General features: G+C 39.7%; 1 protein-coding gene across 1 annotated transcript in view; it reads right to left on the bottom strand.

Moving 5' to 3' along the window:
• Positions 1 to 27873, bottom strand: part of AGBL1 (AGBL carboxypeptidase 1) — a 779202-nt gene that overhangs the window by 634331 nt on the left and 116998 nt on the right. The window contains exon 6 of the mRNA XM_068543058.1: positions 2759 to 2796. Within this exon, the coding sequence (XP_068399159.1) occupies positions 2759 to 2796 (38 nt within the window). The remainder of the gene's footprint in view (positions 1 to 2758; positions 2797 to 27873) is intronic.

Here is a 27873-nt window from a genome sequence, read left to right as displayed (position 1 = left end):
TGGTGTATCAGGACACTCAACTCTGAGCTTCAGGGGTGTGTGTGTATGGATAGAAAAATAAGTCAGCCATTCTCAGCTAGTGTAAACAGCTCTTTGCAGGAAACTGCTCTCAGCCAGAAGCCCCTTTCTCATCACTTTAGCAAAGCTAGATTGTAACTAACTTTTTTTTTTGTATTTTTATTGGAATATAGTTGATTTACAATGTTGTGTTAGTTTCAGGTGCACAGCAAAGTGAATCAGTTATACATATACATATATCCGCACTTTTTTAGATTCTTTTCCCATATAGGTCATTACAGATTATTGAGTAGAGTTCCCTGTGCTATACAGTAGGTCCTTATTAGTTATCTATTTTATATATAGTAGTGTGTATATGTCAATCCCAATCTCCCAATTTATCCCTCCCCAACCCTTTCGCTGCTGGTAACCATAAGTTTGTCTTCTACATCTGTGACTCTACACCTCTTTTGTAAATAAGTTCGTTTGCACCATTTAACTAACTTTTAAATCAGGCACCCCAATTCTCTACCATCTCTGGCCCAAGTACACCTTTCAAATCTTTTAATCACACAATACCTTGCCTAACTCATCGGTTCTTTCCATAGATCAAAGAAGTAGAAATGAAGAATAAGTAACTAACAGATGACCAGATCTCTTCCCTAGCTTCCCCGTCAGTAATCTCCCCAACAGACCGTGTGACCAAACTGCATGAACAAGGTAACATCTTAGAGAAAGATCACCGGAAGTCTACAAGCCTGCACACAGTGAGGGATGGTGATGATTCTGACCCCCTATCTCAATGACTAACTGAGATTACTTCCCTCCTTCCCTTTAAAAGTATCATGGATGAGGGCTTCCCTGGTGGCACAGTGGTTAAGAATCCTCCTGCCAATGCAGGGGACAAGGGTTCAAGCCCTGGTCTGGGAAGTTCCCACATGCCGCGGAGCAATGAAGCCCGTGCGCCACAACTACTGAGCCTGTGCTCTAGAGCCCAAAAGCCACAACTACTGAGTCCTTGTGCCCCAACTACTGAAGCCCGCACGCCTAGAGCCCGTGCTCTGCAACAAGAGAAGCCACCGCAATGAGAAGCCCACGCACCGCAACGAAGAGTAGCCCCCGCTCACCGCAACTGGAGAAAGCACGCACGCAGCAAGGAAGACCCAACGCAGCCAAAAATAAATAAATTAATTAAAAAAAAAAAAGTATCATGGACGAATCTTCAGAGGTGGTTTTGTGGGGAGGCTGAGTCTACCATCTCCCCAGATCGCCAGCATTCTGATTAAAGGCATCTTTCCTTTCTACCAACATTTGTGAGTATGTAATTGATTTTGTAAGCAGCAAGCAGCAGGACCCCCACCCCCTGCATTTGATAACACTAGCAGGGCTCTGTCCCCATGAAACATCAGGCCTCTACTGCCAAAGCTGGGTAGGGAGGATACAGGAGAAAGCCACTTTCCTAAGGCACAGCACTCGCCGGCTGGCTTACCCAGCCTTTCTCAGTACCTTTACTTCCTGCAATCCAAGAACTTTCTCACCTTGCTTCCTCAAACACCTGGTGTTATAATCAGGTGAGCAGACAGAGTGAGCAGGTAAATAATGAAAACCCAGATGTCAAACCTGAGTCAAGTTCAGTATGGAGAATGAACCGTTCTCTCCCCATAACCTGCAGGTAACACTTTCTCCCCGCCTCTTATCTCCAGGGCTTCCTAACCCCTCACTCTTCGCTCCCTCAACCTGCTCTAACCACCTTCACTCTCCCTGCAGGTCAGGCAGCTGTGGATAGACTTGTGTACTGTATCAAGTTCCAACAAAGCAAATGAATTCAAGCTTCAATTATTTTTTCAGTCTACAAAGGGAAGCACTATGTGATGTGACTCTTTCTCTGCACTTAGAGTTGACAGAGATATATGGTTGGGGGGAGAAGGTGTTTTGATTTTTATTTATTTATTTGTAAGTTTTATTAAAGTTCACTTATTACCCACATGCCTCGGGCTCCCTATAGAGAAACAAATATCACAATTGAAGCAGCTGGTTTCCAAGGTGCCAAATTAAAATAGATGAAGAGGTAAGGAGGGGAAAAACATAAAAACATTAAGCTGAAACTTCTTCACTCCCAAGTGCATGGTGCCTTCTACTATATTGCACACATGAAATTGACTCCCAATGTAATTAGACCAGAGCTACAAGGCAAAAAAAAAAAAAAAATTCTCAAATTATTCAGACTCCCAGAGCTATTCTTTTGCAATCACTCAAGTAACTGAGAAAAAAGCCAATATTTTAATATAAATTTGTTATCAGCATCTACACTGTCCAAGCGATTCCAACACCCCATCTGCCCAAGAACATAGTCACTAGCTGAGTTGTGAATCAAAGGCAAGAATCATGCTTCCCACCCACTGTCATAAACTTTTCTTCCATAGGACAATCCCATTGGAACCTGCAATTTATTCCAACAGTCCTTAAAAGCTGCTGGTCCAATTAGAAGGAGCTGGAGAGTTCAGCGGGTCTGCAGTAGACAACATACTCCAGTTAGAGTCAATTGTCTTGGCAGAATTATGAATGGCATCTCCACAGAGAGAGAGGTTAACTCTCTTTGCAGCCCCGAGTTAGAACAGCCTTAATATCCTCCATCTCATCCCAAAGATCCAGGAATGGTTCTATTGCCTTCCAGGTTGAAAATGAGCCATGGAGACAGAAGAGCATCTTTCACTGAACTCAGAGGGGAAAGAAATAACCACGTTTCAAAATAGGCACTTACTGGATTTCAGCAATGCTGCCAGAACTTCAGTGGCTGCCCTGGGGAAAGAGAAAGAAAAGTGGAAAAGTCAATGCTCAATGGTCTTTTTGTCAGCCCATGGATCCCATAGCTGGCAGCTCATTGCTGCCACCTAACTGCCCCATTATTAACCAGGTAGCAGGCATTCCATTGATTCTACTGCTGACCATTAAAGGGGCACAAATGTAGAAATCACGCTGAGTGAAGTGTCTGTCTTGCAAATGGGTCTCAAGATTCCCTTCCTCTGCTGAAAGTCTCTTCCCCTCCCCATCTTGCCTCCCACCTTCCACCAACTTCCTCACGCTGTGCTCCTTCCAGCCAGAACTCTTACAGTCCCTTGATTTATACCTGGAAACCCTGGGGACTCTGGAGAATGGGTTGGGAGGGGGTGAGACTTGGAGGTTGAGTGAGTACAGCAGTGCACTGCAAACTTCTTGAAACACTCACGGCCCTGGGAACACACTAGAAAACATTCACACATTGGAGAGCGAAGCTGGTTCCTTAGGGAAAAAAAATGGTTACATTGCATTTTCCTTCCAAATTCACTGTTTTCTTCCATGAAGGAATTTGACAGCCTTTGCAGTAAGGGGAGGCATACAGAATGAAAATGCATTTGGTTCAGGTCTTAGTGACCCTTCAGTCTACTCCCTGAGCCTGGGAAGGTCACACAAAGACCCACTTACAGGGCAGAGGAAAACTTCATGGCACTGAGGACACTGTGGGAGAGAGAATGTGTACTTTTTTAAATTAAAGAATAGAAGTATTCTGCACAGCCCTACTAACTTATCCTTAAGGCCTGTTAAACAGTGATATGTCCCCAGCACCCTTCTGAGAACTGGGGGAACAGGCCAAAGAGGCTAGATCACCCTTCCAAGATTACATAGACATGTGAGCAGAACTGGGGCCCCAAACTCAGGAATCTCACTGCCCATCTTTGCTTCCTCTACATCCATTGTTCTCCAGAATCTCTCTCGGTACTTTCTTTGCCCTGGTCTCTGCCCAGTTGATAAGGGACAATTCTCTTTGCAATATATTATTTACTATTGAGCAATAGAGCTGACAGTAAAAAAATAATAATAATAACAAAGGAATGAATAAAAATAAACTAAAACAGAAAGTAGGCACTTGAAAACTTACTGCTTCCCATAACCCACAAGGGAATCCTGCAAAGCAGTGGCCTGAAACTCACTGGTGCAAATCCATGTCTGGGATGACCCCCAGCTCTGTGAGATCCAAACAACTGCAGGGCAGTCATAAAGAACGCAAGGCTAGTTTTCACCAATAGACTACATCGTTTCTCCTTCCCAACCACGATTTCCTCTAATCAACTTTCAGCTTCCTCAGCTACCCTCTTTTGTAACATGACATAGTGCTGTTGCAGGAAGGAGGATCTCTTCCAAGGCCCGAGAAGGGGACCCCTTCTTGTCTAACACTTGGAAATGAATGCCCAAGGAGACAAAGTTGTCTCTTGCTGCGAGACAACTCATGAAAGTGGTTACCATCATGCCTGGCTAAGGCGGGCAGTTTCGGCCAACGGTTCCCTAACAGTGGGGCAACAGTGGATTTAAGAAAGGGCACTTTGAAGGTGTTGCTGGCAGCCCAAGCCAGAGTGGAAAATCTGTGAGCCACAGTGCAGAGGGCCTGGCTTGGGTTGGGACAAAATGAAAATCAGTACTTTGGGGAAAAGCAGAGTAGCCATATTGAGTTCATCAGAGGAGGTTAGCAGAGAAGAATGAAACCACAGAAGCAAGAAAAGAAAGAATGGGGATGTCTCAAGCAAAACACCTAGCCAGGTCCTTAGATCACAGGCCAGGTCTTAGGGCAACTCTGCATTTCTGATTTGCATGGCACATTTGTTTGGGCGAGTTCACCATGGAGGTAGAGCTCTGTTAGATAATAGTTTTATGAGGGATACACTGGTGGTGGGGAGGAACAGGCTGCAGGCAGGTTAGGAGGATCTGAGGTGACAGGGTCCCCAGCCAAAAGAGTGATGTAGAGGAAGAAGGAAGAGAGAGGGGTTAAAGGGAAGTTTAGAGTCCTGCTACTCAAAGCATGGGTCTCCCACCTGCAGCTTCATATTTCCTGAGAGTTAAATAGAAATGCAGACTCTCAAGCCCCATCTCTGGCCTGCTGAATCAGTACATTTATTCTAGCAGATAATTCACACGCACATGAACCTTTGAGAATAACTGGTTTAGAGGACAGGGTCAATCTGGCTCAGTTACTCTTTGCTGTTGCAAGGAAGACTCAAGGTGACTCCCAGATCTCAACCCTCTAGAAGGTAGCTAATAGTATGATAACACAATAAATAAACATGAATCCAAACAGTGACATGATATAGCAGAAAATACATGGTAAGTGTCACATTAGTCAAAGATGGAAGAGAAGCAAGAGGAACTACAATCCTGCAGTCTGTGGAGCAAAAACCACATTCACAGAAAGATGGACAAGATGAAAAGGCAGAGAGCTATGCATCAGATGGAGGAACAAGATAAAACCCCAGAAAAACAACTAAATGAAGTGGAGATAGGCAACATTCCAGAAAAAGAATTCAGAATAATGATAGTGAAGATGATCCAGGACCTTGGAAAAAGAATGGAGGCAAAGGTTGAGAAGATGCAAGAAATGTTTAACAAAGATCTGGAAGAATTAAAGAACAAACAAACAGAGATGAACAATACAATAAATGAAATGAAAAATACACTAGAAGGAATCAATAGCAGAATAACTGAGGCAGAAGAAAGGATAAGTAACCTGGAAGACAGAATGGTGGAATTCACTGATGCAGAACAGAATAAAGAAAAAAGAATGAAAAGAAATGAAGACAGCCTAAGAGACCTCTGGCTGTCAATGCAAAAACATTCGCATTATAGGGGTCCCAGAAGGAGAAGAGAGAGAGAAAGGACCCAAGAAAATACTTGAAGAGATTATAGTCGAAAAATTCCCTAACATGGGAAAGGAAATAGCCACCCAAGTCCAGGAAGCGCAGAGAGTCCCATACAGGATGAACCCAAGGAGAAACACACCGAGACACATAGTAATCAAATTGGCAAAATTAAAGACAAAGACAAAGACAAATTATTGAAAGCAGCAAGGGAAAAACAACAAATAACATACAAGGGAACTCCCATAAGATTAACAGCTGATTTCTCAGCAGAAACTCTACAAGCCAGAAGGGAGTGGTATGATATACTTAAAGTGATGAAAGGGAAGCACCTACAACCGAGATTACTCAACACAGCAAGGATCTCATACCGATTCGATGGAGAAATCAAAAGCTTTACAGACAAGCAAAAGCTAAGAGAATTCAGCACCACCAAAACAGCTCTACAACAAATGCTAAAGGAACTTCTCTAAGTGGGAAACACAAGAGAAGAAAAGGTCCTACAAAAGCAAACCCAAAACAATTGAGAAAATGGTCATAGGAACATACATAATGATAATCACCTGAAATGTGAATGGACTAAATGCTCCAACCAAAAGACACAGGCTTGCTGAATGGATAAAAAACCAAGACCCATATATATGCTGTCTAGAAGAGACCCACTTCAGACCTGGGGACACATACAGACTGAAAGTGAGGGGATGGAAAAAGATATTCCATGCAAATGGAAATCAAAAGAAAGCTGGAGTAGCAATACTCATATCAGGTAAAAGAGACTTTAAAATAAAGAATGCTACAAGAGACAAGGAAGGACACTACATAATGACCAAGGGATCAATCCAAGAAGAAGATATAACAATTATAAATATATATGCACCCAACATAGGAACACCTCAATACATAAGGCAACTGCTAACAGCTATAAAAGAGGAAATAGAAAGTAACACAATAATAGTGTGGGACTTTAACACCTCACTTATACCAATGGACAGATCATCCAAACAGAAAATTAATAAGGAAACACAACCTTTAAATGACACAATAGACCAGATAGATTTAATTGATATTTATAGGACATTCTATCCAAAAACAGCAGATTACACTTTCTTCTCAAGTGCACATGGAAAATTCTCCAGGATAGATCATATCTTGGGTCACAAATCAAGCCTCAGTAAATTTTAAAACATTGAAATCATATCAAGCATCTTTTCTGACCAAAACGCTATGAGATTAGAAATAAATTACAGGGGAAAAAACGTAAAAACACAGACATGGAGGCTAAGCAATACATTACTAAATAACCAAGAGATCACTGAAGAAGTCAAAGAGGAAATTAAAAAATACCTAGAGACAAATGACAATGAAAACACAGCGATCCAAAACCTATGGGATGCAACAAAAGCAGTTCTAAGAGGGAAGTTTATAGCTCTACAAGCCTACCTCAAGAAACAAGAAAAATCTGAAATAAACAACCTAACCTTACACCTAAAGGAACTAGAGAAAGAAGAACAAACAAAACCCAAGGCTAGCAGAAGGAAAGAAATCATAAAGATCAGAGCAGAAATAAATGAAATAGAAACAAAGAAAACAATAGCAAAGATCAATAAAACTAAAAGCTGGTAGTTTGAGAAGATAAACAAAATTGATAAACCATTAGCCAGATTCATCAAGAAAAACAGGGAGAGGACTCAAATCAATAAAATTAGAAATGAAAAATGAGAAGTTACAACAGACACTGCAGAAATACAAAGCATGCTAAGAGACTACTACAAGCAACTCGATGCCAATAAAATGGACAAACTGGAAGAAAGGGACAAATTCTTAGAGAGGTAAAACCTTCCAAGACTGAACCAGGAAGAAACAGAAAATATGAACAGACCAATCACAAGTAATGAAATTGAAACTGTGATTAAAAATCTTCCAACAAATAAAAGTCCAGGACCAGAGGGCTTCACAGGTGAATTCTACCAAACATTTAGAGAAGAGCTAACACCTATCCTTCTCAAACTCTTCCAAAAAATTGCAGAGGAAGGAACACTCCCAAACTCATTCTATGAGGCCACCATCACCCTGATACCAAAACCAGACAAAGATACTACAAAAAAAGGATATTACAGACCAATATCACTGATGAATATACATGAAAAATCCTCAACAAAATACTAGCAAACAGAATCCAACAACACATTAAAAGGATCATACACCGTGATCAAGTGGGATTTATCCCAGGGATGGAAGGATTCTTCAGTGTACACAAATCAATCAATGGGTACACCATATTAACAAATTGAAGAATAAAAATCATATGATCTTCTCAATAGATGCAGAAAAAGCTTTTGACAAAATTCAACACCCATTTATGATAAAAATTCTCCAGAAAGTGGGCATAGAGGGAACCTACCTCAACATAATAAAGGCCATATACAACAAACCCACCGCAAACATCATTCTCAATGGTGAAAAACTGGAAGCATTTCCTCTAAGATCAGGAACGAGACAAGGATGTCCACTCTCACCACTATTATTCAACATAGATTTGGAAGTCCTAGCCATGGCAATCAGAGAAGAAAAAGAAATAAAATGAATACAAATTGGAAAAGAAGAAGTAAAACTGTCACTGTTTGCAGATGACATGATACTATACATAGAGAATCCTAAAAATGCCACCAGAAAACTACCAGAGCTAATCAATGAATTTGGTAAAGTTGCAGGATACAAAATTAATGCACAGAAATCTCTTGCATTCCTATATACCAATGATGAAAAATCTGAAAGAGAAATTATGGAAACACTCCCATTTACCATTGCAACAAAAAGAATAAAATACCTAGGAATAAACCTACCTAGGGAGACAAAAGACCTGTATGCAGAAAAGTATAAGACACTGATGAAAGAAATTAAAGACGATACCAACAAGTGGAGAGATATACCATGTTCTTGGATTAGAAGAATCAATATTGTTAAAATGAGTCTACTACCCAAAGCAATCTACAGATTCAATGCAATCCCTAGCAAATTACCAATGGCATTTTTTATGGAACTGGAACAAAAAATCTTAAAATTTGTATGGAGACACAGAAGACCCCGAATAGCCAAAGCAGTCTTGAGGGAAAAAAACGGAGCTGGAGGAATCAGACTCCCTGACTTCAGACTATACTACAAAGCTACAGTAATCAAGACAATATGGTACTGGCACAAAAACAGAAACATAGATCAGTGGAACAGGATAGAAAGCCCAGAGATAAACCCACGCACCTATGGTCAACTAATCTATGACAAAGGAAGCAAAAATATACAATGGAGAAAAGACAGTCTCTTCAATAAGTGGTGCTAGGACAACTGGACAGCTACATGTAAAAGAATGAAATTAGCACAGTCCCTTACACCATACACAAAAATAAACTCAAAATGGATTCGAGACCTAAATGTAAGACTGGACACTATAAAACTCTTAGTGGAAAACATAGGAAGAACACTCGATGACATAAATCACAGCAAGATCTTTTTTGATCCACCTCCTAGAGTAATGGAAATAAAAACAAAAATAAACAAATGGGACCTAATGAAACTTCAAAGCTTTTGCACCACAAAGGAAACCATAAACAAGACGAAAAGACAACCCTCAGAATGGGAGAAATTATTTGCAAATGAATCAACAGACATAGGATTAATCTCCAAAATATATAAACAGCTCATTCAGCTCAATATTAAAGAAACAAACAACCCAATCCAAAAATGGGCAGAAGACCTAAATAGACATTTCTCCAAAGAAGACATACAGATGGCCAAGAAGCACATGAAAAGATGCTCAACATCACTAATTATTAGAGAAACACAAATCAAAACTACAATGAGGTATCACCTCACACCAGTTAGAATGGGCATCATCAGAAAATCTACAAACAACAAATGCTGGAGAGGGTGTGGAGAAAAGGGAACCCTCTTGCACTGTTGGTGGGAATGTAAATTGATACAGCCACTATGGAGAACAGTATGTAGGTTCCTTAAAAAACTAAAAATAGAATTGCCATATGATCCAGCAATCCCACTACTGAGCATATACCCAGATAAAACTATAATTCAAAAAGACACATGCACCCCAATATTCATTGCAGCTTTATTTACAATAGCCAGGTCATGGAAGCAACCTAAATGCCCATCAACAGACGAATGGATAAAGAAGATGTGGTACATATATACAATGGAATAATGCTCAGCCATAAAAAGGAACGAAATTGGTTCATTTGTTGAGACGTGGATGGATCTAGAGGCTGTTATACACAGTGAAGTAATTCAGAAAGAGAAAAACAAATATCGTATATTAACGCATATATGAGGAACCCAGAAAAATGGTACAGATGGACCGGTTTGCAGGGCAGAAATTGAGACACAGATGAAGAGAAAAAATGTATGGACACTAAGCAGGGAAAGAGGCAGGGTGGTGGCTGTGGTGGTGGGATGAATTGGGAGATTGGGATTGACATGTATACACTGATGTGTATAAAATTGATGACTAATAAGAGCCTGCTGTATAAAAATATAAATAAAATTCAAACATTAAAAAGAAAAAGAAAATATAGTTGAGTATAAGTTAATGGGATAAATTAAAATCACCCAAATATCTCTCATCTAACTACTGTGAAACTCCAGAATGAATCTATTCATATCAACTCTAGGACTCCTTCAAACTGTTCTTTCAGCTGCAACTAGAGTGATCTTCCCAAGAACATCTGATTAAGGAACCCTCACATTGCTACTCCCATGCCCACTTTCACTCTTGGATAAAAATCCAAATCCTAAAACATGGTCTAGGAGACCCTACAAAGTCTGGCTCCTGTCACCTGCTCCAGCCTAGCTTCATACGACCCTCTTACTCTCTGTGGTTCTGCCCCTCTGGCCTTTTTCCAAGCTTTGGAACATGTTCCCATAACTTGTCCTTTGTCCTTGCTAATGACACAGCCTAAAATGCTCTAGACCTTCCCCCCCTCCTTCACATCCTAACTCAGGTGTCACTTCCTTAGGAAAGACTTCTGTGACCCCTAGCCTAGGTCCAGGTCCTCTAATTGGTGTGTTCATCCTTCACCTTTTTTAATTGCTCAATTCAGTTTGTAATTCTTCACTCATTTCATGTTTATTTTGTTAATGTCTGTCTCCTCTTCCAGTCTGCAAACTCCAGAAAACAGAAAACATTTTGCTTTGACTTATTCTACCCTTACCATTTAATAGTATTTGAATACAGAACACCATCGAATATTTGTTGAACCTTTTCCAAATATCAGGCCCTGGTCTAGGAGCTTTATATACACTGTCCATTCATTCAACAAATATTTACTGAGCACTTACTATGTGCTGGGATAAACTGATAAACCAAAGATTCTTGCACTCAAAACAGTTAGGGTGAAAGAAATAGTTAATAGGTAATCAGTATTTTTGAAGAATACATTAAATTAGCATTCTAAAATGTGGTCAGTGTTATGAGGGAAAAAAAAGAAAAGTATGAACAAGGTAAAGAGATAAGATGCACAGGGGTGGGTTGCAAGTTTGGCTAGAGTAGGCTTCATGGAGAAGGGAAACTCTGAGCAAAGGCATGAAGGAGGGAAGAAAGTTGCTATATGAATATCAGAAGGAAGCATGTTCAGACTCTCTAAAATGACAATAGGCCTGACCTGTTCAAGGAAGAGCAAGTTGGCCAGGGCTGCTGGAGCCAAAGCAGATGAGAGGAGAGGAGTAGGAGCTGGGGTGAGGAGTAACAGGGAACTATTCATGTAGGGCCTGGTAAGCACTCTAAAGGCTTTCCCTTCACTCCAAGTGAGGGATTCACTACAGGATTTTGAGCAATGATCTAACATGTTTTAAGAAGATTTCTCTGACTGCTCTATTTTTCAAAAGAGAAAAGGACTCTAAGGAAGCAAGAGTAGAAACCAGAGACAGACCAGAGTAGAAAGCAGTAGAGAGCTTTGTGGAGCAAACCAAATACAGCAATGAATAAAAAATGTTATAGACAATGGTCAAGTGGGATTTCTCCCAGGAATGCAGGGTTGGTTGAACATCTGAAAATCAACCAATGTAATAACCCACCATAATAATAAAATAAAGGATAAAAACCATATTATCATTTTAATAGACACAGAAAAAGCATTTGATAAAATCCATTACACTTTCATGATAAAAATACTCAACACACTAGGGATAGAAGACAACTTCCTCCACCTGATAAAGGGAACTACTTAAAACCAATAGTTAACGTGATACTTAATGAAGAAAGATGACTGAATGCTTTCCTTCTATGAACAGGAACAAAATAAGGATATCTATTTTCACCACCTCTGTTCAACATTGTACTGGAGGTTTTAACCAGGGCATTTAGGAAGGAGGGAACAAAGGAAGGAACGAAGGAAGGAAGGAAGGAAGGAAGGAAGGAAGGAAGGAAGGAAGGAAGGGAGGAAGGAAAGCCATGCAGATTGGAAAAGAGGGAGTAAAACTATCTTATTTATAGATGGTTTGGTCTTGTACATAGAAAGTAAATGAATCCACTAAAGAACTAACAGAACTAATAAGTTCTGCAATCAATATTCAAAAATCAATTGTATTTCTGTAAACTAGCAATGAATAGTTCAAAAATGAGATTTAAAATGGCAATCTCACTTATAATGGCAGCAAAAGAATAAAATTCCTGGTAATAAATTTAATAAAAAGAAACTCAAGCCTTTTACACTGAAAGCTAGAAAACTCTGTTTTTAAAAAAATAAAGAAAATCTAAATGAATAGAAATCACCTAAATGTCAGCAGTCACCTAACTACTGCTATAGCCCCAAAACTGATGCATCCATATTCACTCTAGGTCCCTTCAAACTGTTCTTCAGGGTACAACTAGAGGGATCTTCTCAAGAAGAACGTGGATATGTTTTGAATTTGGAGATAACAGGATTTCTTGGTGACTTGCTATGAGAAGTAACATTAGCTAACTTATTTCCCATAACAATTCCCATTTTATAGATGAAGGGACTATTCAAGGTAAATTAACCCACCTGAAGTAACATTAGAAAGCAGCAGAGCTGGAACTTCGCCTCAACTCTGTCTGACCTCAACATCTGGCAATTACGCCAGCCACCCAGCAGAACCTGGAGCCCTGGGCTCAGTGATCTTTCCCATTCATTGCTAGTTTACAGAAATACAATTGATTTTTGAATATTGATCTTTTACCATGGTCACATTGCAGAACCTGTTTATTAGTTCTGATACTTTTTTAGTGGATTCATTGAGACTTTCTATATACAAGATGAAACCATCTATAAATAAGACAGTTTCCAGAAAAAAAAGAAGTAGGTAGCCCTAGAATTTAACCCTAGATCCTCTCTAGAATTGGCCATGGGATGTGGAGTTGTAGCAGTAGAAACAGAAAGTGGAGGGAAAAGGAGTTATTTAAATAACAGGCGGATAAAGCAGCAGGACCTTTAAAAGGGATAGAACACATTGCCTGCAGATCAGAGGCGCCCAGAATGCCATCTGGTACCATCCCAGCCTCCTGCCTGGCTGGAGAGGGAATAGGAGGATGGGTAAAAGCAGACACACACACACACACACACACCACACACACACACACATAGCCAATTACCAAGGAAAATGGATGACAAATGGATCTTACTAATCACTATTTTTTCAGAGACAGAGGAGAAAACAGAAATGGAAACTGAGATGGCTCCTACACAGTGAAAGAAAAGAAAAACCGTGGACATATGGTGCAAAGTTTGAACCAGATCCTGTGCCCAGCATGGAACTTGTCCATCTTATCCTGGGAAAAAAAGAAAAGAAAAAGTACCCCTCCCCCCAACTCTATCCAGATGCTGTCAAAGACATCTTGTGGGAATCATCATCAATCGTGGGAAGTTTTTACTAAAGAAATGGAAATCCAGACCTCAGACTGCTTTGGTTAGTAAAACTCAGTAGGGAGTGTGACAGAGGGGTGGCTACTGCCTGAGCCAGCGGACCAGGAGCACAGCACTCCAGTCAAGGCTGGGAGGACCCCACCCACTCGACTTTTCGTAAGCAGAAACTATGCAAAGGGGAGCTGGTTTTGAAGTACTTCCAAATCCATGGGCAATATCATCAATACCAAGGACTCAGACAAAAGCTTTTCAATAATATTAGAGGAATTTAACACCCCACTTATACCAATGGACATATCATCCAAACAGAAAATAAATAAGGAAACACAAACTTTAAATGACACATTAGACCAGATGGACTTAATTGATATTTATAGGACATTCCATTGAAAAACAACAAAATACAATTTCTTCTCAAGTGCACACAGAACATTCTCCAGGATAGACCACATCTTGGGTCAAATCAAGCCTCTGTAAATTTAAGAAAATTGAAATGATATCAAGCATCTTTTCTGACCACAGTGCTATGAGACTAGATATCAATTACAGGGAAAAAAAAAAGGCAAAAAACACAAACACATGGAGGCTAAACAATATGCTACTAAACAACCAATAGATCACTGAAGAAATCAAAGAGGAAAGCAAAAAATACCTAGAAACAAATGACAATGAAAACATGATGACCCAAAGCCTATGGGATGCAGCAAAAGCAGTTCTAAGAGAGAAGTTTATAGCAATACCATCCTACCTTAAGAAACAAGAGAGAGGTCTGGGCAAGATGGTGGAAGATTAAGACGTGGAGATCACCTTCCTCCCCACAGATACATCAGAAATACATCTACACATGGAACTGCTCCTATAGAACACACACTGAACGCTGGCAGAAGACGTCAGACCTCCCAAGAGGCAAGAAACTCCCCACGTACCTGGGTAGGGCAAAAGAAAAAACAGAGACAAAAGAATAGGGACGGAACCTGCACCAGTGGGAGGGAGCTGTGAAGGAGGAAAGGTTTCCACACACTAGGAAGCCCCTTCACGGGCGGAGACTGCGGGTGGCAGAGGGGGGAAGCTTCGGAGCCATGGAGGAGAGCACAGCCACAGGGGTGTGGAGGGCAAAGCGGAGATATTCCCGCACAGAGGCTCGGCGCCGAGCAGCACTCACCAGCCCGAGAGGCTTGTCTGCTCACCCGCCGGGGCGGGCGGGGGCTGGGAGCTGAGGCTCGGGCTTCGGTCGGATCGCAGGGAGAGGACTGGTGTTGGCGGCGTGAACACAGCCTGAAGGGGCTAGTGCACCACAGCTAGCTGGGAGGGAGTCCGGGAAAAGGTCTGGAGCTGCCGAACAGGCAAGAGACTTTTTCTTGCCTCTTTGTTTCCTGGTGCGCGAGGAGAGGGGATTCAGATCGCTGCCTAAACGAGCTCCAGAGACGGGCGCGAGCCGCGGCTATCAGCGTGGACCCCAGAGACGGGCATGAAACGCTAAGGCTGCTGCTGCCGCCACCAAGAAGCCTGTGTGCGAGCACAGGTCACTATATCCACACCACCCCTCCCGGGAGCCTGCGCAGCCCGCCACTGCCAGGCTCCCGTGATCCAGGGACAATTTCCCTGGGAGAACGCACGGCGCGCCTAAGGCTGGTGCAACGTCACGCCGGCCGCTGCCACCGCAGGCTCGCCCCGCCTCCTCCGTACCACTCCCTCCCCCCGGCCTGAGTGAGCCAGAGCCCCCGAAGCAGCTGCTCCTTTAACCCCGTCCTGTCTGAGCGAAGAACAGACGCCCTCAGGCGACCTACACGCAGAGGCGGGTCCAAATCCAAAGCTGAACCCTGGGAGCTGTGGGAACAAAGAGAAAGGGAAATTTCTTCCAGCAGCCTCAGAAGCAGCGGATTAAAGCTCCACAAACAACTTGGTGTACCTGCCTCTGTTGAATACCTGAATAGACAACCAATCATCCCAAATTGAGGAGGTGGACTTTGGGAGCAGGATATATTAATTTTTCCCCTTTTCCTTTTTTTGTGAGTGTATTTGTGTATGCTTCTGTGTGAGATTTTGTCTGTATAGCTTTGCTTTCACCATTTGTCCTAGGGTTCGGTCTGTCCGTTTTTTTGTTGTTGTTGTTGTTTTTTGTTTTTTTATTTAAAAAAAATTTTTTTTCTTAATAAATTTTTATTTAGTAATTTTTTTCTTATTTTTTATTTTAAAAAATTAAAAAAATTTTTCTTAATAATTTTCTTCTTATTTTTTATTTTAAAAAATTAAAAAAATTTTTTTTCTTAATAATTTTTTTCTTATTTTTTATTTTAAAAAATTAAAAAATTTATTTTAAAAAATTAAATTTTTTTTTTCTTAATACATTTTTTCTTAACAATGTTTTCTTATTTTTTATTTTAATAGCTTTATTTTATTTTATTTTATCCTCTTTATTTCTTTCTTTCTAGTTTTTCTCCCTTTTATTCTGAGCCGTGTAGATGAAAGGCTCTTGGTGCTCCAGCCAGGCATCAGGGCTGTGCCTCTGAGGTGGGAGAGCCAACTTCAGGACACTGGTCCACAAGAGACCTCCCAGCTCCACATAATACCAAATGACAAAAACCTCTCAGAGATCTCCATCTCAGCACCAAGACCCAGATTCATTCAATGACCAGCAAGCTACAGTGTTGGACACCCTATGCCAAACAACTAGCAAGACAGGAACACAGCCCCATCCATTAGCAGAGAGGCTGCCTGAAATCATAATAAGGCCACAGACACCCCAAAACACACCACTGGACATGGTCCTGCCCACCAGAAAGACAAGACGCAGCCTCATCCACCAGAACACAGGCACTAGTCCCCTCCACCAGGAAACCTACACAACCCACTGAACCAACCTTAGCCACTGGGGAAAGATACCAAAAAACAACAGAAACTACGAACCTGCAGCCTGTGAAAAGGAGACCCCAAACACAGTAAGATAAGCAAAATGAGAAGACAGAAAAACACACAGCAGATGAAGGAGCAAGGTAAAAACACACCAGACCTAACAAATGAAGAGGAAATAGGCAGTCTACCTGAAAAAGAATTCAGAATAATGATAGTAAAGATGTTCCAAAATCTTGGAAATAGAAGAGACAAAAATGCAAGAAACATTTAACAAGGCCCTAGAAGAACTAAAGAGGAACCAAGCAACGATGAAAAACACAATCAATGAAATTAAAATACTCTAGAAGGGATCAACAGCAGAATAACTGAGGCAGAAGAACGGATAAGTGACCTGGAAGATAAAATAGTGGAAATAAGGACTGCAGAGCAGAATAAAGAAAAAAGAATGAAAAGAACTGGGAACAGTCTCAGAGACCTCTGGGACAACATTAAACACACCAACATTCGAATTATAGGGGTCCCAGAAGAAGAAGAGAAAAAGAAAGGACCTGAGAAAATATTTGAAGAGATTATAGTTGAAAACTTCCCTAATATGGGAAAGGAAATAGTTAATCAAGTCCTGGAAGCACAGAGAGACCCATACAGGATAAATCCAAGGAGAAACATGCCAAGACACATATTAATCAAACTATCAAAAATTAAATATAAAGAAAACATATTAAAATCAGCAAGGGAAAAACAACAAATAACACACAAGGGAATCCCCATAAGGTTAACAGCTGATCTGTCAGCAGAAACTCTGCAAGCCAGAAGGGAGTGGCAGAACATATTTAAAGTGATGAAGGAGAAAAACCTACAACCAAGATTACTCTACCCAGCAAGGATCTCATTCAGATTTGATGGAGAAATTAAAACCTTTACAGACAAGCAAAAGCTGAGAGAGTTCAGCACCACCAAACCAGCTTTACAACAAATGCTAAAGGAACTTCTCTAGGCAAGAAACACAAGAGAAGGAAAACACCTTCAATAACAAACCCAAAACATTTAAGAAAATGGGAATAGGAACATACATATCGATAATTACCTTAAATGTAAATGGATTAAATGCTCCCACCAAAAGACATAGAATGGCTGAATGGATACAAAAACAAGACCCATATATATGCTGTCTACAAGAGACCCACTTCAGACCGAGGGACACATACAGACTGAAAGTGAGGGGATGGAAAAAGATGTTCCATGCAAATGGAAATCAAAAGAAAGATGGAGTAGCAATTCTCATATCAGACAAAATGACTTTAAAATAAAGACTATTACAAGAGACAAAGAAGGACACTATATAATGATCAAGGGATCGATTCAAGAAGAAGATATAACAATTGTAAATATATATTTTTTAAAACATCTTTATTGAAGTATAATTGCTTTACAATGGTGTGTTAGTTTCTGCTTTATAACAAAGTGAATCAGTTATACATATACATATGTTCCCATATCTCTTCCCTCTTGCATCTCCCTCCCTCCCACCCTCCCTATCCCACCCCTCTAGGTGGTCACATAGCACGGAGCTGATCTCCCTGTGCTATGCGGCTGCTTCTCACTAGCTATCTATTTTACGTTTGGCAGTGTATATATGGCCATGCCACTCTCTCACCCTGTCACATCTTACCCCTCCCTCTCCCCATATCCTCAAGTCTATTCTCTAGTAGGTCTGTGTCTTTATTCCCGTCTTGCCACTAGGTGCTTCATGACCTTTTTTTTTTTTCCCTTAGATTCCATATATATGTGTTAGCATACTATATTTGTTTTTCTCTTTCTGACTTACTTCACTCTGTATGACAGACTCTAACTCCGTCCACCTCACTACAAATACGTCCATTTCATTTCTTTTTATGGCTGAGTAATATTCCATTGTATATATGTGCCACATCTTCTTTATCCATTCATCCAATGATGGACACTTAGGTTGCTTCCATGGCTTGGCTATTGTAAATAGAGCTGCAATGAACATTTTGGTACATGACTCTTTTTGAATTATGGTTTTCTCAGGGTATATGCCCAGTAGTGGGATTGCTGGGTCGTATGGTAGTTCTATTTGTAGTTTTTTAAGGAACCTCCATACTGTTCTCCATAGTGGCTGTATCAATTTACATTCCCACCAACAGTGTAAGAGTGTTCCCTTTCCTCCAGACCCTCTCCAGCATTTATTGTTTCTAGACTTTTTGATGATGGCCATTCTGGCCGGTGTGAGATGATATCTCATTGTAGTTTTGATTTGCATTTCTCTAATAATTAGTGATGTTGAGTAGCTTTTCATGTGCTTCTTGGCCATGTGTATGTCTTCTTTGGAGAAATGTCTATTTAGGTCTTCTGTCCATTTTTGGATTGGGTTATTTGTTTTTTTTAACATTGAGCTGCATGAGCTGTTTATATATTTTGGAGATTAATCCTTCGTCCATTGATTCGTTTGCAAATATTTTCTCCCATTCTGAGGGTTGTCTTTTGGTCTTGTTTATGGTTTCCTTTGCTGTGCAAAAGCTTTGAAGTTTCATTAGGTCCCATTTGTTTATTTGTGTTTTTATTTCCATTTCTCTAGGAGCTGGGTCAAAAAGGATCTTGCTGTGATTTATGTCATAGAGTGTTCTGCCTACGTTTTCCTGTAAGAGTTTGATAGTGTCTGGCCTTACACTTAGGTCTTTAATCCATTTTGAGTTTATTTTTGTGTATGGTGTCAGGGAGTGTTCTTTTTATTTATTTATTTATTTATTTATGGCTGTGTTGGGTCTTCGTTTCTGTACAAGGGCTTTCTCCAGTTGCGGCAAGCGGGGGCCACTCTTCATCGCGGTGCGCGGGCCTCTCACTATCGCGGCCTCTCTTGTTGCAGAGCACAGGCTCCAGACGCGCAGGCTCAGCAATTGTGGCTCACGGGCCTAGTCGCTCCGCAGCATGTGGGATCTTCCCAGACCAGGGCTCGAACCCGTGTCTCCTGCATTGGCAGGCAGATTCTCAACCACTGCGCCACCAGGGAAGCCCTCAGGGAGTGTTCTAATTTCATACTTTTACATGTACCTGTCCAGTTTTCCCAGCACCACTTATTGAAGAGGCTGTCTTTTCTCCACTGTATATGCTTGCCTCCTTTATCAAAGATAAGGTGACCATATGTGTGTGGGTTTATCTCTGCGCTTTCTATCCTGTTCCATTGATCTATATTTCTGTTTTTGTGCCAGTACCAAACTGTCTTGATTACTGTAGCTTTGTAATATAGTATGAAGTCAGGGAGCCTGATTCCTCCAGCTCCATTTTTTGTTCTCAAGATTGCTTTGGCTATTCGGGGTCTTTTGTGTTTCCATACAAATTGTGAAATTTTTCGTTCTAGTTCTGTAAAAAATGCCAGTGGTAGTTTGATAGGGATTGCATTGAATCTGTAGATTGCTTTGGGAAGTAGAGTCATTTTCACAATGTTGATTCTTCCAATCCAAGAACATGGTATATCTCTCCATCTATTTGTATCATCTTTAATTTCTTTCATCAGTGTCTTATAATTTTCTGCATACAGGTCTTTTGTCTCCTTAGGTAGGTTTATTCCTAGATATTTTATTCTTTTTGTTGCAATGGTAAACGGGAGTGTTTTCTTAATTTCACTTTCAGATTTTTCATCATTAGTGTATAGGAATGGAAGAGATTTCTGTGCATTAATTTTGTATCCTGCTACTTCACCAAGTTCATTGATTAGCTCTAGTAGTTTTCTGGTAGCATCTTTAGGATTCTCTATGTATAGTATCATGTCATCTGCAAACAGTGACAGCTTTACTTCTTCTTTTCCAATTTGGATTACTTTTATTTCTTTTTTTTCTCTGATTACTGTGGCTAAAACTACCATAACTATGTTGAATAATAGTGGTGAGAGTGGGCAACCTTGTCTTGTTCCTGATCTTAGTGGAAATGGTTTCAGTTTTTCACCATTGAGGACGATGTTGGCTGTGGGTTTGTCATATATGGCCTTTATTATGTTGAGGAAACTTCCCTCTATGCCTACTTTCTGCAGAGCTTTTATCATAAATGGGTGTTGAATTTTGTCGAAAGCTTTCTCTGCCTCTATTGAGATGATCATATAGTTTTTCTCCTTCAATTTGTTAATATGATGTATCACATTGATTGATTTGCATATATTGAAGAATCCTTGCATTCCTGGAATAAACCCCACTTGATCATGGTGTATGATCCCTTTAATGTGCTGTTGGATTCTGTTTGCTAGTATTTTGTTGAGGATTTTTGCATCTATGTTCATCAGTGATATTGGCCTGTAGTTTTCTTTCTTTGTGACATCTTTGTCTGGTTTTGGTATCAGGGTGATGGTGGCCTCATAGAATGAGTTTGCGAGTGTTCTTCCCTCTGCAATATTTTGGAAGAGTTTGAGAAGGATAGGTGTTAGCTCTTCTCTAAATGTTTGATAGAATTTGCCTGTGAAGCCATTTGGTCCTGGGCTTTTGTTTGTTGGAAGATTTTTAATCACAGTTTCAATTTCAGTGCTTATGATTGGTCTGTTCATATTTTCTAATTCTTCCTGGTTCAGTCTCGGCAGGTTGTGCATTTCTAAGAATCTGTTCATTTCTTCCAGGTTGTCCATTTTATTGGCATAGAGTTGCTTGTAGTAATCTCTTATGATCGTTTGTATTTCTGCAGTGTCAGTGGTTACTTCTCCTAACAATTGTAAATATTTATGCACCCAACATAGGAGCACCTCAATACATAAGGCAAATACTAACAGCCATAAAAGGGGAAATTGACAAGAACACAATCATAGTAGGGGACTTTAACACCCCACTTTCATCAATGGACAGGTCATCCAAAATGAAAATTAATAAGGAAACAGAAGCTTTAAATGATACATTAAACAAGATGGACTTAATTGATATTTATAGGACATTCCACCCAAAAACAACAGAATACACATTTTTCTCAAGTGCTCATGGAACATTCTCCAGGATAGATCATATCTTGGGTCACACATCAAGCCTTTGTAAATTTAAGAAAATTGAAATCATATCAAGTATCTTTTCTGACCACAATGCTATGAGACTAGATATCAATTACAGGAAAAGATCTGTAAAAAATACAAACACATGGAGGCTACACAATACACTACTTAATAACGAAGTGATCACTGAAGAAATCAAAGGGGAAATCAAAAAATACCTAGAAACAAATGACAATGGAGACACGACGACCCAAAACCTATGGGATGCAGCAAAAGCAATTTTAAGAGGGAAGTTTATAGCAGGACAAGCCTACCTCAAGAAACAGGAAACATCTTGAATAAACAACCTAACCTTGCACCTAAAGCAATTAGAGAAAGAAGAACAAAAGACCCCCAAAGTTAGCAGAAGGAAAGAAATCATAAAGATCAGATCAGAAATAAATGAAAAAGAAATGAAGGAAACAATAGCAAAGATCAACAAAACTAAAAGCTGGTTCTTTGAGAAGATAAACAAAATTGATAAACCATTAGCCAGACTCATCAAGAAAAAAAGGGAGAAGACTCAAATCAATAGAATTAGAAATGAAAAAGGAGAAGTAGCAACTGACACTGCAGAAATACAAACGATCATGAGAGATTACTACAAGCAACTCTATGCCAATAAAATGGACAACCTGGAAGAAATGGACCGATTCTTAGAAATGCACAACCTGCCGAGACTGAACCAGGAAGAAATAGAAAATATGAGCAGACCAATCACAAGCACTGAAATTGAAATTGTGATTAAAATTCTTCCAACAAATGAAAGCTCAGGACCAGATGGCTTCACAGGCGAATTCTAGCAAACATTTAGAGAAGAGCTAACACCTATCCTTCTCAAGCTCTTCCAAAATATTTCAGAGGGAGGAACACTCCCAAACTCATTCTATGAGGCCACCATCACCCTGATACCAAAACCAGACAAAGATGTCACAAAGAAAGAAAACTATAGGCCAATATCACTGATGAACATAGATGCAAAAATCCTCAACAAAATACTAGCAAACAGAATCCAACAGCACATTAAAAGGATCATACACCACGAGCAAGTGGGGTTTATCCCAGCAATGCAAGGTTTCTTCAGTATATGCAAACCAATCAATGTGATAAACCATTTAACAAATTGAAGGAGAAAAAACATATGATCATCTCAGTAGATGCAGAAAAAGTTTTCGACAAAATTCAACACCCATTTATGATAAAAACCCTCCAGAAAGTAGGCATAGAGGGAACTTTCCTCAACATAATAAAGGCCATATATGACAAACTCACAGCCAATATCATTCTCAATGGTGAAAAACTGAAACCATTTCCTCTAAGATCAGGAACAAGACAAGGTTGTCCATTCTCACCACTATTATTCAACATTCTTTTGGAAGTTTTAGCCAGAGCAATCAGAGAAGAAAAAGAAATAAAAGGAATCCAAACCAGAAAAGAAGAAGTGAAGCTGTCACTGTTTGCAGATGACATGACACTATACATAGTGAATCCTAAAGATGCTACCAGAAAACTACTAAGGCTAATCAAAAAATTTGGTAAAGTAGCAGGATACAAAATTAAGGCACAGAAATCTTTTGCATTCCTATACACTAATGATGAAAAATCTGAAAGAGAAATTAAGGGAACACTCCCATTTACCACTGCAACAAAAGAATAAAATACTTAGGAATAAACCTACCTAAGGAGACCAAAAACCTGTATGCAGAAAGCTATGACACTGATGAAAGAAATTAAAGTTGATACAAACAGATGGAGAGATATACCATACTCTTGGATTGGAAGAATCAACATTGTGAAAATGAGTATACTCCCCAAAGCAATCTACAGATCAATGCAATCCATATCAAACTACCAATGATATTTTTCACAGAACTAGAACAAAAAATCTCACAATTTGTATGGAAACACAAAAGACCCCGAATAGCCAAAACAATCTTGAGAAAGAAAAACGGAGCTGGAGGAATCAGGCTCCCTGACTTCAGACTATACTACAAAGCTACAGTAATCAAGACAGTATGGTACTGGCACAAAAACAGAAATATAGATCAATGGAACAGGATAGAAAGCCCAGAGATAATCCCACGCACATATGCTCAGCTTATTTTTGATAAAGGTGGCAAGAATATACAATGGAGAAAAGACAGCCTCTTCATTAAGTGGTGCTGGGAAAACTGGACAGCTACATGTAAAAGAATGAAATTAGAACACTCCCTAACACCATACACAAAAATAAACTCAAAATGGATTAAAGACCTAAATGTAAGGCCAGACAGTATAAAACTCTTAGAGGAAAACATAGACAGAACACTCTATGACATACATCACTGCAAGATCCTTTTTGAGCCACCTTCTAGAGAAATGGAAATAAAAACAAAAATAAACAAATGGGACCTAATGAAACTTAAAAGCTTTTGCACAGCAAAGGAAACCATAAACAAGACCAAAAGACAACCCTCAGAATGGGAGAAAATATTTACAAATGAAGCAACTGACAAAGGGTTAATCTCCAAAATTTACAAGAAGCTCATGCAGCTTAATATCAAAAGAACAAACAAGGCAATCCACAAATGGGCAGAAGACCTGAGTAGACATTTCTCCAAAGAAGATATACAGATTCCCAACAAACACATGAAAGGATGCTCAACATCACTAATCATTAGAGAAATGCAAATCAAAACTACAATGAGGTATCACCTCACACCAGTCAGAATGGCCATCACAAAAAAATCTACAAACAATAAATGCTGGAGAGGGTGTGGAGAAAAGGGAACCCTCTTGCACTGTTGGTAGGAATATAAATTGATACAGCTACTATGGAGAACAGTATGGAGGTTCCTTAAAAAACTAAAAATAGAACTACCATATTACCCAGCAGTCCCAGTACCGGGCATATACCCTGAGAAAACCATAATTTAAAAAAAACACATGCACCCCAATGTTGACTGCAGCACTATTTACAATAGCTGGGAGTTGGAAGCAACCTAAATGTCCATCAACAGATGAATGGATAAAGAAGATGTGGCACATATATACAATAGAATATTACTCAGCCATAAAAAGGAATGAAATTGAGTTATTTGTAATGAGTTAGGGGAACCTAGAGTCTGTCCTACAGAGTGAAGTAAGTCAGAAAGAGAAAAACAAATACCATATGCTAACACCCATTTATGGAATCTCAAAATAATGGTACTGATGAACCTAGTGGCAGGGCAGGAATAAAGATGCAGATGTAGAGAATGGACTTGAGGACACAGGGAGGGGGAAGGGTAAGCTGGGATGAAGTGAGAGAGTGGCATGGACATATATACACTACCAAATGTAAAATAGATAGCTAGTGGGAAGCAGCTGCATAGCACAGGGAGATTCAGCTCGGTGCTTTGTGACCACCTAGAGGGGTGGGATAGGGAGGGTGGGAGGGAGGCTCAAGAGGGAGGGGATATGGTGATATATGTATACATATAGCTGATTCACTTTGTTGTACAGCAGAAACTAACACAACACTGTGAAGCAATTATACTGCAATAAAGATTAAATAAAAAAAAGGTTTTGAGAATCCCCAAGACCAGGATGGGAAAGGTTAATGTGGGGGAAGGGAGAGCAGAGTGAGGATTCTAATAAGCTTTCACAAAAGGGGGTCTCTTTCTGCATAAGGCTGTGACTCTTGGGTTAGAACTCTATGTGACAGTAACCCTTGAGTTTCCTTAAATTATTTATAAAGTACAGTATATATGGATGACTGACTGTAATCCTATACTGTAATATGTACATATAAATGTACCATATAATGAGCACAGTATATAATTATGCATATGAATGCAAAATAAAATGTTACAGAATTTCTCCTGCACTACTATAGTAGAATAATTGTTGTATTTACTTGAAATCCTCTAAGTTTAATGCATGTATTATACCATCCACTCTTGACTATCTGGAAGCACAAAAGGAAAGCTGTGATATCTTATCTCATTGCATAGCAGAGAACAGGCACCCGGAGGATATTTGCTGACTCAATGAATGAATAGAAATGTATCTGATTTTGCTCTTGCTGAAGGGCAGAGCAAAGACAGGCCTGACCATTACTGGACCTGTTTGGTTGAGATGTAACAGAGCATCACGCTTGATACCAAGACTTAGAGTCCCCAGCATTAATGCAACCAGCACTTCCAAAGGTTGTCATTCACAAAAAGACAAATATTGTAGGATTCTTCCCACTTATATGAGGTACCTAGAATAGGCAAATGCATAGAGACATAAGTAGATTAGAAGTAACCAGGGGCTGAGAGGAAGGAGAATGGGGAGTTATTGTTTAATTGTTACAGGATTTTGTTTCAAGTAATGAAAAAGTTTTGGAAATAAATAGAGGTGATGGTTGCATAACAATGGGAATGTAATCAGTGCCACTGAATTGCACACTTAAAATGGTTGAAATGGTAATTTTTTTCAATTGAAATATAGTTGATTTACAAAGTTTCAGGCATACAGCAAAGTGATTCTGTTTTTTATATATGTATATATACACACATATATTATTTTTCAGATTCTTTTCCATTATAGGTTATTACAAGATACTGAATATAGTTCCTTACACTATACAGTGGGGTCCTTGTTGTTTGTCTGTTTTATATATAGTAGTGCGTATCTGTTAATCCCAAACTCCTAATTTATCCCTCCCCCCCCTTTCCCCTTTGGTAATCATTTGATTGTTTTCTATGTCTGTGAGTCTATTTCTGTTTTGTAAGTAAATTCATTTGTATCATGTTTTTAGATTCCACATATAAGCGACATCATATGGTATTTGTCTTTCTCTGTCTGACTTACTTCACTTAGTATGATAATCTCTAGGTTCATCCATGTTGCTGCAAATGGTATCATTTCATTCTTTTTTAAGGCTGAGTAATATTCCATTGTATATATATACCATATCTTTATCTTAAAATGAAAAATTTTATGTTATTTGTATTTTACTACCAAAAAGTAAATTGTCATTAGATCTGAAGATGAGTGATCTCTTTTCCAAAAAAAATGCTTAGGTCTTTTAGGAAAGAGGGGTAAAGAGTGTGAAAAAGTCTTTAGACTGCTCACTTTAGACATGGGAATAGCAAGAGAAAAGTTCATCACCCACCACCCAGACCAGTGATTTTAACTGGCGGGTGCATCAGAATCTCCCTGAGGGTCTCATTAAAGCACAGAGTGCTGGGCCAACCCCCAGAGCTCCTGAGTTTGGGACCTCAGAAATTTCACTTTTAACAACTTCTCAGGTGCTGCTGATGTTCCTGGTCTATGAATCACACTTGCAAAACACAGTGCTAGGTAGGATGTACTCAGGAGATTTGGATGAGGGGCTTTTTCAGTAAGAGGTGTGGGGAGTACTCCTAAGCCATTATTCTTTCAGGTCAAATTCTCCAGATCCTCAGTGATGTCTCCTCATAGTACCATCACTGATGGACCTCCAAGCAAAGATTTCCTAAACTTCCCTCTCCCTTAACTAAAATTAACTTTAAAAAGACCCATGATATTTTGAGGACTCTTTCCAAATCAGAGTCTGAGGTTCCAGACAGCAGAGGAGTTATTCTTTTTGTCTGTCTCAAAGCCTCACTGTGACTCGGTACTCATTCCTTGATTGACAGAATGTATGCCTATGATCCCCAGCATCCGTGGGGTGTTTATCTCTTTTAGAAATCAGGACCTTCACTAAAGCTCAGGTGAGACGGAAGATGAGAAAAAATGCCAACCCCACTTCTTTAAAGGATTGGATTTATTACCAATAAAATCCAACACAGGCCATAATCTGCCAGAGAACTCCAGGCACATAATGCTACTAGAAATTCCCCTCCACACATCATGGTCTTGAGTTTCTTTACAGGTCTAAAGAAGCAGTTTTCCCATTCTCTAGAAATCCTTCCCTCCCTTTGTCTTTTTCCCTCTATCAAACTTTTTCCCCCTATCAAACTCCTACCCACCTTACAGCAACCAGCTCAAATTCCAGCTCTCCAATTACCTGAGTTCTCTAAGTTCTCAATACTCTTTCTACTTTCCCTTTTTATACCATTTTCACAGTAACATGGACATTATCTATTTATATATCTAACTCCACAATAGGCTAGAAGCTCTTTGAGGACAGAAACAATATTATGATCTTGGAAGTCTGAGCACTTATCACAGGACCTGCTCCATAGTAATTTTTAAATACGTGTTTGGTGGGGAAATAAGTCAGTAAGTGAATAGGCCGCCAACAGTCTTCTGCTAAACTTAAATATACCTCAATCTGAACCCCACGTTAGCTCTGGAAAACACAAAGTAAGTGTCATCCAAAATAGATTACTAGGAGTGAGTTGGAATGGTGGGAGGAAGGGCAAGGGAGCAAGGAAGCCCTTGAGAGGGAAAGGAATAAGATGCTGGGCACACTGTCCAGCTTCACCAAGAATGGGTCCTAGTACAAGGATTCCTCTGTGTGGGT

This window comes from Eschrichtius robustus, chromosome 1, assembly GCF_028021215.1.
Source record: "Eschrichtius robustus isolate mEscRob2 chromosome 1, mEscRob2.pri, whole genome shotgun sequence".
NCBI classification, from domain to species: Eukaryota; Metazoa; Chordata; class Mammalia; order Artiodactyla; family Eschrichtiidae; genus Eschrichtius; species Eschrichtius robustus.
The sequence above is the reverse complement of the archived record's forward strand: the minus strand, read 5'-3'. Positions and strand labels throughout refer to the sequence as shown.